Source organism: Vitis vinifera, chromosome 6, assembly GCF_030704535.1.
Source record: "Vitis vinifera cultivar Pinot Noir 40024 chromosome 6, ASM3070453v1".
NCBI classification, from domain to species: Eukaryota; Viridiplantae; Streptophyta; class Magnoliopsida; order Vitales; family Vitaceae; genus Vitis; species Vitis vinifera.
Genome location: NC_081810.1, coordinates 4,564,573 through 4,579,780, shown reverse-complemented (window position 1 = coordinate 4,579,780; position 15,208 = coordinate 4,564,573). Strand labels below are relative to the sequence as shown.

The 15,208-nt window shown below is 33.2% G+C and overlaps 1 protein-coding gene and 1 long non-coding RNA gene across 2 annotated transcripts; both read right to left on the bottom strand.

Annotated features, from left to right (window-relative positions):
* Positions 1-1,550: 1,550 nt before the first annotated feature.
* Positions 1,551-2,275, bottom strand: LOC104879562 (uncharacterized). Its single transcript, XR_785972.3, has 2 exons — positions 1,877-2,275; positions 1,551-1,759 (listed from the first exon to the last, which is right to left on the bottom strand). It is a non-coding gene; the product is annotated as an uncharacterized LOC104879562 (long non-coding RNA).
* An 11,657-nt stretch (positions 2,276-13,932) lies between these two features.
* LOC132253937 (uncharacterized LOC116803646) lies at positions 13,933-14,733 on the bottom strand. Its single transcript, XM_059737436.1, has one exon. It carries the CDS (start codon positions 14,610-14,612, stop codon positions 14,367-14,369), a length of 246 nt encoding a protein of 81 aa, XP_059593419.1. The 5' UTR covers positions 14,613-14,733; the 3' UTR covers positions 13,933-14,366.
* Positions 14,734-15,208: the final 475 nt, after the last annotated feature.

The window sequence follows — 15,208 nt, the reverse complement described above, 5'->3', positions numbered from 1 at the left end:
TTTTTTATTTTCTTACAAAGCAAAAAGGAGCAATCCAAGCCCCCACTTCTCATGTCATTTTAATAGTTCACTTTTTTATTTTCTTACATGCCAAAGTCTAGGACTTGAAAAGAAAACTTTCACTATATTTCGAATTAGGTTATATAAAAAGGTATTTATATTAATCTTCAAATAATGAAAATTTAAAAATATCCCTAAATCGTATTATGAGAAAATAAACATTGAATTATAATCAATGTTTGTCCATGACAAACATTGACCATGACAAATATCGCTGATATTTGTCCATTTTTCTTCATATGTTTTTCATTTAATATAAGTCACATACTACAACAACAGTCATCTTCTCCTAACTTTTCTTTTTTCAAAGAGTTTCATTAACAAGTATGGAATTGATTGACATTATAATCAATGCATAAAGCAAAAGGCTAAACGCGGTAATCTAAGGCCTCCACTTGCCATGTCATTTTAATGGGTCACGCTCTCATACCTTCTCTCTTTCGAATAGTTCATTAGCAAGTATGTAATTAGCTGACATCGTAATCATGTTAGGATAAAGCAAAAGGTTGATTAACGCGGTAATCTTAATCTAAGACCGCTACTTGTCATGTTATTTTAATGGGTCATCCTCTCCTATCATAATGTATTAAATATACGTTTTTTAGTATCATCGTTATATTGATGAGACATTATTAATTAAAAACGGTCTTACACATCCATCCAAGCAAATTTCGCAAGCATTCCTCATCAAGGAAGGACTTATAATCGAAACCCTCCACATACGACTCTCATAATAGCTAAATAACCAAAATGATTAATGCCCAATGAATAACCCTAAGATCCAATGATTTATTTATACCTAGTTCAAAATAAATAATGATTAATACTAATTTATACATTCAGTATTTAATTTTTAGTTTTAACAAATATCACCTAAATTAAGGTACATGGAATATAGATCATTCTAGAGGGTTGAGTCCTCGCACGTGCTAAAATGCATGAGGAAGTGGGCAGTTGTACGGCAGATACAGCTGTATCCAGACTTTTCCTTCGTTTTTCTACGGCGGAGAAAGATTCCATGGTCTTCCTATTTATAACTTCTAAATTGATTTTCTCTTTAAAAAAATAAAATGAGATCCAACCGTAGATATTTCCAGCTGGTCTGGAGAAAAATAAAATAAAATAAAATTTGAAAAGATAATTCTGACTCAGTGATTCAGTGAGTAGTAGATGCTCACGTCCCCACAAAGGTGGGGGCAATTCAAAGGCTGCGTTGAACCGAGTCACTTCACTTTGAAATTGCATTTTCAAGGTAGTACCTGTGGAGGACCACACCTTCTGCCTGAGGAAATTCTCAGGTCTGGAAGTCATAATGGAGAAAATTGAAAAGAATCTGGGTTTTTTTTGGTTGAAATCAATGTAATGGTATTCAAAGTGCAGGATTATACAGCAAGAGACCATTGATGGGCTTGTGAGGACTTTCAGACACACAATTACAAGAGGGACAGAGGCGTATGTGATATGATCTTCATATTGATCAACATTTCCACTTAAAAAGAAATCAAGAAATCAAGATCCATTCAATCTCATACCCACTGATCCATTCCAGTCTCTAAACGAAGCATGCAAAAGCAAAAATACTACAACTTTTTCTGCATAAATGGAAATACAAACTTCTTAAAAGTTTACCAGCCGATCGTCTTTCTCCCTTTCTCCCTGTCTCCCCATCTCCCTTTCTCCCTTTCTCCCTTTCCGTCAACTGAAGGAAAAGAAAATTTTGAATCAAATGAAAAATTTTCTAGGGATCCAAGCATATCATAATTAGACAACAGCCATCACAACCGTAAGAAGAAATCTAAGTTCAATGAATCATTACCTCCCATATCAAGTGTAGCTAGTACTTGGTAGAGGGTTCAGGAAGAGTTGAAGAGGTGGAGCTACCGCGACGACCACCACTATCTCCTTGATCTGCTCCCATCTGATCCCGTGAAGGCGGGAGGTGTCTTTCTGGATTGTAATTGGGACTAGTGGAGACTGCAATTTCCATTGCTGAATGGACAGAGTAGAAACAGGGATTGAGGTGTGAAGGAGATAGGGATAGTTTCGGGATGGCTTATTTACATATAGCCCCTAACCTGTAGCTTACTTGATGTGCAAGGTTCCGCAAGGGATTCGTGAAATTAGGTTTGGCCAAGTTACCGCCAATGGCAGAGCAACACTTGGGAAGTTGAAAATTAAGAAAAGCTTGGAGTGACCGGTTGGTAGGCATGGTGATGATAAGGTTGGGAAATGAGTTCAGGAAGTATTTTTAATATTTAAAAGGTAAAAAAAATTAAGTATAAACGCTTTTCCAAATTATTTTCAAACACAGATGGTGGGTGGTTTCTTAATTTATTTAATAAAGTGTTTAAGAAAGAAAAAGAAAGAATAAGCACTGTTTGGGAACATTTTTTATTAACCGTTCTCCCATTTAAAGATATTTTTCAAAAACAGTTTATGATATTTTTTTTAAAACAAAATTATATTTGAGAATTTAAAATATTTTAAACTTATTTTTTGTGTTTTCAAATATTTTTAAAAATAAATTTTATATGTAATTATTTATTTTCAATTATTTTTTGTATTTTTGTATTTTTAAAAATAATCCATACAAAACAAGTAAAAATAATCGAAAAGGATTAAACAAAAAATACTTTATTTTTTGTTTTAAAGAACACATTTTCTTGTTTTTTTTTCTCAAAAGAGAAAATTGTTTTAGAGAAAAGTGAGCAAACAAGTAAGATATTTTTGAATTGTTTTTAAAAATAATTTTTTAGAATGTTTTTTTAAAAATAATTTTGATGTTTTTAGAAGAAAAAAAATTATGTTTAGAAACTAAATTATGAAAAAAAGTTTTTCTAATTTAAAAAAAATGCATGTTTGGTTAAGTTGATAAAAACTATTTTATAAAACAATAAAATAAAAAAGCTGTTTTTTTTTAAATGGATTGTTTTCCTCCATTTAACTTGATGTTAGAAATATAAATAATTTTTTGAAACAAATAAAATATATTTATAAAAAAAAATATTTTTTCAAGATAGAAATGATTTTTAAAAAATAATTTATATAAAAATTTATTTATTTTGATGAATAGATAAAAAAAAAGGTAAGAAATTTTTTACCTAACTGAAATAACTCAAAATAAATTATTGAAACAAAATATTATATTAAATAAAAAAGTAGAAAAAAAAAATATTTATTACATGTAGAAGATCATATGCTGCAATTTGAAAAAAAAAATATTTATTTATTTATATTATAGGAAAATTGAAATTTGTTCCATGAGAATCAAGACATGAACTTTCCATTCCCAAAATTTAATTATCCTCCAAAAAATAGTAAAATTGTTCACAAAATCAATGAAACATTCCCAAAAATTAAAATAGCACTTCTAAAAATAGTCATTCCATTCGATAAATTTGTAATTTCACTCACAAAAGCAAAAATTAAGACGTCATCAATTGGTCTCATTACTTTATATTGTTAATTTCATTTATTTGTACCTTGAATCATATTATTTTATATCATTATTTATTTGTACCTTGAGTCATATTACTTTATATCATTACTTTAAATTATATTGATTTCCATGTGTTGTTTATTTTTTCAAGGTATACATTTTTTTTTGGAAACAATTAAATTCATATTCCAATATAATAATAATAATAATTTTATTATTATTATTATTATTATTATTATTATTCATTAAAGAAAATTTCAAAGTATGCAATTAAGGGTTCATTGATGAGAAGAACCATAAAACACCTATAAATAAAAAAGTTTTTGGTCTCTCTTTCTCCTCAAAATATCAAAAGCACCTTTTATATCCATTACCAAGGAGTGCACAAAAGAAAGAGTAGAAGAGTAAAAATCAAAATCGAAGTTTAAGACATTTATGTGAAGAACTTCAAACCAAACTAAGGTTAGGACTATGTATCAAAGTATGTTTTCTTCTTCATATCCTATATATTATTTTTTAAGTTTGATATTAAACACCAAATAAAGTATTTTTCAACAACTGACCATATAACTCTCAGGAAGTAGCAACTATCAGATAAATCTATGTTCTTATTTGGATATAGTTAATGAATTGTAACTTTGTAGTTAATGAACTTATGATTTTTACATTCATAAAATCTCTAAGAGTCTTTGTGAGTTGTTTTTCCATGTAAATCACATGTCCCCTTGTACGATTGATTATTCTTTACTTTTATTAATTAATTATATCTTAATCAAAGAACTTAGAAAATTAAAATTAAAATTTTGAACAATTTTTAATGGGCTACCTATTCACCTCCCTTTCCATGGTTTTAGAGTCTAAGATGTTGATGAAAGAGTAATATTAATAAAAAATAATATAAAAGAGAGATGATGACATTAGATTCTAAATTGACTTCAAAATCTTTAATTTATATATATAAATAAAGGGTTTTCAATTAAGTACTTGATATCAAGATAATGGAGAAGTAGTTAGGTACTTTTTTGGTAGTTGCCTATGTTTATACCTTGGGTCTTATGACTTTATAGTCAAGTTCAATTTTTTAGGTATTCTTTTGATAGTTGCCAAAAATGTACTATTAATCATATGGAGTTGTGTTTATATCTTGGTCCTATGACTTTGTACTTAAATTCAATTTTTTTAGGTATTCTTTTGATAGTTGTCAAAAATGTACTTTTAATCATATGGGATTGTGTTTATATCTATTTGTTTGTGCCTACATCCAAAGACAAAGGGTAGCGTTAATGAAAAAGCATCACCAATCATAAGGTGTTGTGTGTATACCTTCAATCCTATGACTTTGCCCTTAAGTTCCATTCTTTTGTAACCTTATACGATTAGTCTTATTTATTTATACCCGCATTCAATTGTTCAAGTTTCACCATATACATTTAACGATCAAGATAAGGAGTTGGATCGGTGGTTATTCTTAATATTTCTAGGGGGTGATAAAATATCTTACGATATAACTCAAACCTAACACATTGTTCAGGGGCTTAGGTTGAGTATAATGATATGAGATCAATTTCATGCCAACCTACATAATTTAATAAATAGATTGATTTTAGGTCAACTTAAATAATACAAATATTGAATTAATTTATTTGATAATGTTATTGATTAATCTAATTATAACTTTAAACAAATTAATCTATATGTGAATCATTACAAATTTTGTTATTGAATAAATGGATTGATTGAGTCATAAATATAGTATGAAAGATAATAATATATATTGTGGGAATATGAAGAAGAAATAATCAACCAATTTATTGAATTCAATGCACAAACTCCTTGCAATTGTAATACTACCCACACAACAAAGAAGAACTCACACACATAAACACCAAAGAAACGATAATCAAAACACAAAGGTTTACATGGTTTGATAAAAAACTAACCTACATCCACGAATTATAGCAGCAATTTTCACTATTTGCAGTCAATGATACAAAACAAAACATACCAAAACAATTTCCCTCTAGGTAAACCACAAAATTACAAGCACATCACAAGGTGCTTACTTGCCCTGATTTTTTATTTTATCTTCCTATTCTGCCACCCTTAACAACAGGCCACAAATCTGGTTCGATTTACACCTCTTTTCCTATTCCATATTGTTTCCCAAAAAACCAATTTTGATTGGTTACCCAATCAATACCATAAGGAAATAAATCTCATATTTACTTTTCTGGAAACAAAAAATAAGAAATGAAAAAATCATCCATCTTGACTGTAAAATCTGGTATGATGATAAATGTTTGGAAGCTAAATTTTTCACAAATCTCTGTCTGGCTTTGAATTTATCATCCAATTGTTGCTACTCAATCTTCTCTTAATTGCTTAGAAAATTTATCAAGCTCAAGTAATGCTTGAACTCGATAGTTGTCAATGCCTTCATCAACATATCAACTGGGTTGTCATCCATATGAATCTTCTTAGCCACAACGTCATCTTTTGACACCACATCTCTCAGGAAACGTAACTTGACATCTATATGCTTCATTATTTCATGAAACATAGTATTCCTTATCAAGTAAATTGCACTCTGATCATCACAATGAACTGTCAACGTCTTTTGTGCCGACCCTATCTCACCAATCATTCTTCTAACCTACAAACCTTCTTTCACAACTTCTGTAAAAGCTACATATTCCATTTCCGTCGAGGATAGAGCCACATTGGATTGAAGACTAGCCTTCTAGCTTATAATTCCACCAAACAATATGAAAACATATCCTGTTAGGGATCTTCTTGTGTCCAAAACTTCCTACATAATCAAAATCTACATACACTCCTGTAGCACCTAACTTTCCAATAGCTCCACCTCCATAGAGAATTCCAACATCAGTAGATCTCTTCAAATACCTTAGGACCCATTTCACAACATTTCAATGTTCCCTTCCTGGATTGACATAAATCTACTTATCATGCTAGTGACATAGGCTAAATCTGGCCTACTACATACCATTGCATACATGATGCTACCAACAACACTAGCATATGGTATTTCCTTCATGTACTTGACTTCTTCCTTGGTTTTAGGTGAATTATCTGCTATCATTTTAAAGTGTTGTGCCAATGGAGTGCTTATAGGTTTTACTTGACTCATGCCAAACCTCTCCAAAATCTTATTAACATACTCTTTTTGAGTAAGCTTTAATGTTTTCATTTCTCTATCACGTGATATCTCCATTCTGAGCATTCTTTGAGCAAGTCCCAAATCTGTTATTTCAAATTTTCCTTTCAGTTGTTTCTTCAAATCTTTAATTACTACCTTGTCACAACTTGCCAACAACATGTCATTAACATACAACAGAAAATAGACATTACTAGTACCTGATTTCTTCTTGAAGTAAACACAATTATCAAATTGACTTCTTTCAAAACCACTATAAATCACGAGATCATCAAAACACTTATACCATTGTCGAGGGGACTGTTTCAAACCATACAATGATTTTTTTAATAGACAAACCTGATCTCCTTTGCTTTTAATTTCAAAACCTTCAAGTTACCTCATGTAAATAGTCTCCTCAAGCTCACTATGAAGAAATGTTGTTTTGACATCCATTTGTTCAAGCTCCATGTCAAAATGTGCCACCATAGTTAGCAAAATCCGGATTGAACTATGCTTCACCACCAGAGAGAATATTTCTATGTAATCCACTCTTTGTTTTTGTGTAAAGCCTCTAGCAATCAACCTGGCTTTGTACCGTGCTTTCTTTACTCCTGGTGTATCCTTTTTATTTTATTTTATTATTATTATTATAAATCCACTTACAATAAAAAAATTTCATATCTTTTGGTCTCTCCACCAAAACCCAAGTTTTTTTCTTGTATAATGATCCAATTTCATTTTCCATGGCCTTCTGCCATTTTTCTTTGTCATCACAACTCATTGCTTGTTGATAACTTTCTAGTTCTTGATTTAAAGACCCACTAGTAGTTGTAAGAGCAAAAACTACTATGTCTTCATAATCATATTTAAGCGGTCTTATAACTCTTCTTTGCCTATCTTTCGCCAATTGATAATCATCACACCCTTGTTTCCAATGTTGTTGAAATGAATCCTTCTCTTGAAATTGGGTTGATGATCCTGGACCAATAGTTTTGCAAGATTCCAAATGTGTGAGCTCCACCTTAACACCAACATTGTAGTCTTGGCAGATTGAATCGTCTTGACAAAATGCACCATCAGACTTCAAACCAGGAAATTCTTCTTCATTGAACACTACATCATGATTATAGTCATTTTTAACCAGATTCAAGACAACACAGCTTGTACCCTTTAACTCCATTTGGATAGCCAATAAATATACACTTTAATGCCTTAGGTTGCAGTTTATTTTGTTTTACATGAGCATAAGTTGTACACCTAAACACCTTCAAATTTAAGTAATTTGTAGGTTTCCTAGACCATACTTCTTGAGGAGTTTTCAAGCCAATTGCAGTTGAAGGACACCTGTTGATCAAATGTTTTGTTGTCATCACAGTTTCAACCCAAAAAAATCTTGGTAAACCTGTTGTTGACAACATACACCTCACTTTTTCTAGGATAGTACTGTTCATTCTCTTCACCAAACCATTTTGTTGAGGAGTGTCTCTAACAGTTTTGTGTCTTCTAATCCCTTCTTTTTTTGCAGTATCCATCAAACAATTCAGAACAAAATTCTAAGCCATTATCAGTTTTAAAAAATTTTCAATTTTCTCATTGTTTGATTTTCAATCATGATTCTTCATTATTTGAATTTGTCAAATGTCTCATCCTTACTCTTTAATATGTAGACCCACAAATTTTTGGAATAATCATCTACCAGAGATAAAAATGCTTGCCTTCACCATGGGATTGAACTCGTGCTGCACCCCAAAGATCCGTATGAACATAGTTTAAAATCCCTTGAGTTGTATGCATCGATTTGCTAAACTTCACCCTATGACTTTTACCATACACACAATGTTTGCAAAACTCCAAATTCTTGAGTTTTTCTTTTCCAATTAGCCTCCTCTTATACAACTCATCTAGACCCTTCTCACTTACATGCCCCAGCCTCTATGCCACAAATCAGTTCTATTACTTCCATTGGTCAAGACAATTTTGCCTTCTATTGTGAAATTCTCTCCATTTGCTGAAACAATCTTGTTAGTTGTGTCTTTTTTATATTTTGTTACAACAGATGCTGCAATTTCATATTCTGTTGAGCCAATCAAAGAGCATAGACCATTCAAAAGAACCCCTTTCATCAAAGTTAATGCACCTTTCACAACCTTCATCACCTCATTTTCAATTTTGATAGAACAACTTATCGAATCAAGCATCCCAAGGGAAATCAAATTTCTTCTAAGCTTTGGAACATACCGTACATTTTGTAGTACTCTATCACAACCATCAAACATTCGCACCTTGATAGATCCAATCCCTCATATCTTACTTGCCTTGTTATTGCCGAGTAAGACAATCCCTCCATCAATCTCCTTGAATGTTTGAAACCACTCATAATTTGGACTCATATGAAACGAGCACCCAGAGTCCAAAGCCCACTCCTTGTGAGTATCTTGTGCTGAACGAACAAGTATTTTTGTCGAATCATAACCATCCAACACCACAAATGCGTCTCCAAATTCCTGCTTATCATTTGACTTCTTCTTCCTATCAAGGCACTCTCTCTTTATGTGACCCTTTTTGTTGCAATGATAACGCCTGAACTTTATCTGTGATTTGGATCTTGATTTTCTTTTGTTCTTGTTGTTTTTTTTCTCCGTTCTACCTCAAACATTAAGAGTCTCATTACCAATATTTGTCTTTTTCTCTGCCTTCAATTCTAACTCTTTAGACCTAATAGCCAATTCCAAATAATCAAGAGACAATGTATCCCTACCATACTTAATAGTATCAGGAAGTTGATTGTAGGTTAATGGTAACGAGTTCAATAATATGACTGCATGATCTTTATCATTGATCTTCTCTCCAATGTTCTCCAATTCAATAACCAACTTATTGAATTCATTGAAGTTCTCATTAAGATTATTGTCCTCTTGCATCTTGAACCCAAACAATTTTACCTTCAAATAAATCCGGTTAGTGAGAGATTTTGTGATATAAAGACTCTCCAATTTCAACCATAAGTCTGCTATAGTTGTCTTCTTGTTGCACTTCCTTTAAACACTGTCACTAAAATACAAGATCATAGTGCTATATGTCGTTTCGAGCATCTCCGTCTTCTTTGTCTCTATCATGGTGCTTGGAAGGTTCTTTTTTCCTTATAGTGCTTGAGCAACCTTCTGTTGAACCAAGATTGCTCTCATACGTTGCTGCCAAATGTCGAAGTCTCTCTTGGCATTGAATTGTTGCATCTCAGACTTAGTTGTAGTCATCTTCAACAATTCCACGCTCACGCACCAATTGTGGGAATATGAAGAAGAAATAATTAACCAATTTATTGAATTCAATGCACAAACTCTTTGCAGATGTAATACTACCCACACAACAAAGAAGAACTCCTACACGCAAACCCTAAAGAAACGATAATCAAAACACAAAGGTTTACGTGGTTCGATAAAAAACTAACCTACATCCATGAATTGTAGCAACAATTTTCACTATTTGCAATCAATGATACAAGGCAAAACATACTAGAACAATTTCTCTCTAGGTAAACCCCCAAATTACAAGCACACCACAACATGCTTACTTGCCCTAATTTTTATTTTATTTTCCTAATCTACCACCCTTAACGGCAGGTCACAAATCTAGTTTGATTTACACCTCATTTCCTATTCTATATTGTTTCCCAAAAAACCAATTTTGACTGATTACCCAACCAATGCCATAAGGAAAGAAATCCCCAATTTATTTTTCTAAAAACAAAAAATACAAAAGGAAAAAATCATCCATCTTAATTGTAAAATTTGGTATGATGATAAATGTTCAGAAGCCAAAATTTTCACAAATATAAACTTATATAAGATTTAATTTGAACTTGATTAGTAAATAAAAAGATATGGTTATTAAATGGATTATATCTAAGCGAGTTCATTTCAATGTATACTTTTAACTTGATTATTATTCAAATGATATTACTCCGACATAAGCACTGACATCATACGAAAACCAACCGCAACATTAAAGGAGTGTGAACAAGATGAAGAAGGCCCATAGTAGACTTGACGAGTCAGTACGAGACCTAGCCATGATTTTGGCTGTGATGGGAAAGGAGTGTGAACAAGATGAAGAAGGCCCATAGTAGACTCGACGAGTCAGTACGAGACCTAGCCATGATTTTGGCTGTGATGGGGAGGGGTGTGGAGCCCACTCCAACAGCCCATTTGTGGGGTTTATCCACTGTGGGCGCTTTCAGCCGGAAAACAAACAATCTTGGTGCCAAACAGACAAAATGAGTTGACCGTCGTCCCACAAGAGATTGGTGCCTGGACTTGGGGTCGGTGGAAGAGGTCGTGGCCTTCATTTTCCTGGGGGTGACTCTTCTTTCTTTCCTTCTTTTTTCAACCCCTAACACTACACACTACAGATTCAGTTGCAAGAATTAGATTTCCTGTCCTCAGGAGCACATGTCTACACCCATAACCATGATTTCAATACCTAGCATGTACATTTCTTTTCTTTCTTCTTATCCTTTTTCTTGAGTGGGTGGATTAGAGAAGGCAACCCCATTTCCTTAGTAATTCCCCTATGGTCCAAAAGTGCCATTGTCTTGTGGTTCCAAAACTTAACACAAAATTAAATAAATAAAAGTCTCATAAATTACACAAACTTTTAATTAAAAAATGGTTTCTTTCCGTTGGGGCAAATCACATAAGAGCTATTGTCTCAAAAATTAATAAGCCCAGACAAATCATTTAATGGTCAGAATGAAACAGCCCCGGAAGGAATGTGAAAAGAAGAAAGGTGGAAAGACTCTGGGAAGTCAAGCAGAGAACCCTACCACTCTCACCGCCCATTTCTGGAGTTTGTCCCCCCTCTATTAATATTCACAGAAGCAGCCCTAGAAGAACACAACCCTTTGTTCGGTGTTGGCCGACCTAAATTAATTCTGATACTCCCTTTTCTGCTAACTCCATAACGTCAGCCCGAGCTGGGCGTTATCTAGAAGGATGATGTAGGCATTTTTGGTGTCATTTTGGAAAATCGACGTGTTTGTTTTTTTTTAGTATTCAACTAAATACCTTTCATATCAATCAATATCATTAAAATGAATTTATTGTTAATATATTTTATTTACTTATATTGATTTATATCAATGTATTATTAAATAAAAGAATTAAATTATTTTAAAAACCATTAAATAATGAGTTTATAAAAAATAAATAAGAAAGACAAAAATTGGTAATTATGGTCCATGTGAAGGAAATCAGCGTGGAGTTGAAATTTTTTGGTTCAACTTTTCGATGGGGGAACCCACAAAGTTATCAATAGGGTTTAGAAACGTATTTAAAAGATCTAATATTCCATAAAATTCACTATTTTAGAGTTTGTTCTTTTTTCGATGGGACCCCTAACAAAGATTATTCATTACCTTGGTAGGACTGGTGGAATTGTTGTATATTTAGAATAAGTTATTATTAATTTCAAATGTCATGTATAACACTTTATAGATATTTTTTTATTTAAAATCTTTTTGAAAAATAAATTTCATAAATAAAATATAGCTCCGATGTGGACAAAAGTCAAAGACGTCCTGATTTTTCAAAAAGATTATTCATTACCTTGGTAAGACTGATGAGATCATTGTTTGATCTTTTTTTTTTAATATCTTCTTTCCTTGGATTAGTACTCAGACTCATATATCAAAAGTTCAGTATAAAATTTGAAGGAGATCAATTCTTTCAAATTTAAATTAGTAATCGAAGTTACATAAAATCGGAGCCAGAAAAGGAGACCAAATGACTCTGAAATTAGAGTCAATACTTCCACATGTTATGGGTAATGTAGGAGACATCTCTATTTTTCCCTCGGATAATCTTTATAATTACCACTGCTTAGCTTTCAATTCACCTTTGACCATCAAATGAAATGTGAATAACCTATCATCCTCTCTTTGAAACAAGGGGCGCATATTACTATATCTCTAAAGTCAATAATTTTATATGAGAAACTATTGAACGGTTTTGTACCTCTTCCTCTCTACCTTTTCTACTTGTAGCTATTATTTGGTCCCCAAGCCAAGCGAAGCGTTGGTTGTCAAACTCTTCCATGCCAACTTGTCACTAATAAATGTAAAAGGTCTTTTGGGGATGAATAATAATGAGTGAATCATTGCATATGTGAAAAAAAAGGCCACATACCTTTGTATCGAATCAATGAATACATAATTGACTATAGGATTCTCATTCATATTACAGCTTGCTAGTAAACTTATACTCCTTAGTGCTAGAAATTAGTATCTTTATCTACATACATTATTTTTAGGATACCACATAATCTACTACAACTTTTTTTTTTGTTCTTTTTTTCTTCTTCCAAGTGAAAAATCACCTATTTTTTATATTTGAAAACAAAGGCATCGTCATTTCTATGTGTTGGGCATTATTGTTATTTGATACAGAATCAGCTTTATGAATTTATTTTTCTATGCTCTGGACAGCATACGCATACCCCCACCCAACCCCCAACAACTATCATTGAAAGGGTCCTTAATTAGATATGGATAAGCTTGTTTCCGGCCGACCTTTTTCATCCATTTGCCCTTTTTCCATATCTCAATCTCAGTGAAACAATGGACAGCTATATGTCCTTTTTTCAGGTCTCAATCTCAATTCTCTACGGGCACCTTGTGGTGGATGGTACACAATCAATTTTTACAGCGCACCCTATCAATAGGGTTAAAATGTACTTAGGTTAATTTCATTCATAGCCTTTATAATTTAGTATAATTAGAATAAATTATTATTGATTTCAAATTTCATGAACAACACTTTGTAGATATTTTTTATTTAAAATCTTTTTGAAAAATAAATTTCATAAATAAAATACAGCTCCGGTGGGGACAAAAGTCAAAGACGTCCTGATTTTTCGAAGGTATATTCCGAATCTGAAAAAAACAGCACTAAGATTCATGTACAATCCCATTAAATCAAATGGGATCAGCATGGTTCATCAGGGTCAACGGCAAGCCTTCCCAAGGAGAGGCCAAAAATTCAAAGAACTCGGCCTGAAAATTTTGGCCAAGTGGAGGATTTTGATGAAGATGATGAACGATTTGCATGCAAATTACCAAATCAACGACCATTTCAATCACCAACAGCAGCCCACCATTTCAGTCATAATTGATTCAAGGAAGAAGAAGTAAACTAGGAAAAAAAAAAGAGTAAAAGTTCTTGAAACATAGATTTTTTTTCCACTAGACAAACAGCATCATATTCAATAGACAGAAACGGAAAATACAGAGTCCAGAAACGGTAAATACAGACAACTGAAACCACCTCCTCCAACCAGGTCATCTCCGCTCTAAAAACATGCAGAAACGGCCATTGGAAGAGATTTTTTCTACATGGTAAAAGCTGGAAATGGCAGAACGCAAACTAAATATTAAGACACTGACCTTACAACATAAACATAGATCGGCATAGCCTCCTGTCATAGCCTTCTAAAACATGGGCTATGTAGGAGAATACACAATTCACACGTATCCATTATGCAAACCAAGTAAGAAACTGCAGACAAATATAAATCCAAAGCACAAGGCGAAGAAAACATAGATGTTTCTTCACATAACTTTTCCCGGTTTTTATAAAGAATCTGGGAAAAGCTCAGTTCGTTGGATTGAGAAGGTGGTGGTGATGTGCTGATGATTGCCGGATTGGACTTCTTTTAAGAGATATCGGAATTCCAATCCGAGTTGTAGCCGCTTGGTGGGGGGGTTGCAGAGGCAGAGCTTCCACTGGCATCGCCATGGCCACCGCTGCTGCGGCGGATTCCCAGTGTTTCTCCCGACTTTGAGGCTACTGAGAGAACCGCCTTCTTCAAGCTCTCAAAAATTTGAGCTTTGATTTGGCCTCTTTTCGGAGGGAGACCGGAGTTGCCTTTCTTCAAGGGTGAGGGGGAACCAGTTGCCATCGGTAGGACTTTTTGATCTGTGCGGTAACCTAGAAACAGAGCACGGAAGATTTTCTGTCTCCGACGAGGAAAAAAAAGGAAAAGAAAAGAGGGGAAGAAACGGTTTCTGTAAGGAAAGGGGAGGAAGAAGCAGAGAAAAAAAAGGAGATAGGCCTTGCTAGAAAAATACAAAACGTTTTGGGCAGAGAAATTCGAAGAGAGAACTTGCAGAGACAGAATTCATAGTTATGCTGATAAGAAAATGTCAAAAAGGAAAAGATACTAATTTTTGAAAAGCAACAGAAGAAGAAGGTGGAGATTCAGAGGAGAACCCCAACTTCTATCTCTAAAAAATACAAGGAAATATGCAGAATTTCAATTGAGAAGATGTAAGGAGCGAGGAGAGGAGGGGTGTTCATATAGAGGACAGACTGGTGGGGTTTCCCTCTTGAAGGTGGTGGGTCTCAGCTGATCAAAACTTTCCCGGAAGGTATGAAGTTACGGTGGGAGATACACGCAATACTTCTACTCGTACAAGTGCTCATACTCATAGTAGTCGCATTATTTCAATTGAGTTAAGACATAAGCGGAAGTGTACACACGGATAAGCTGATTGG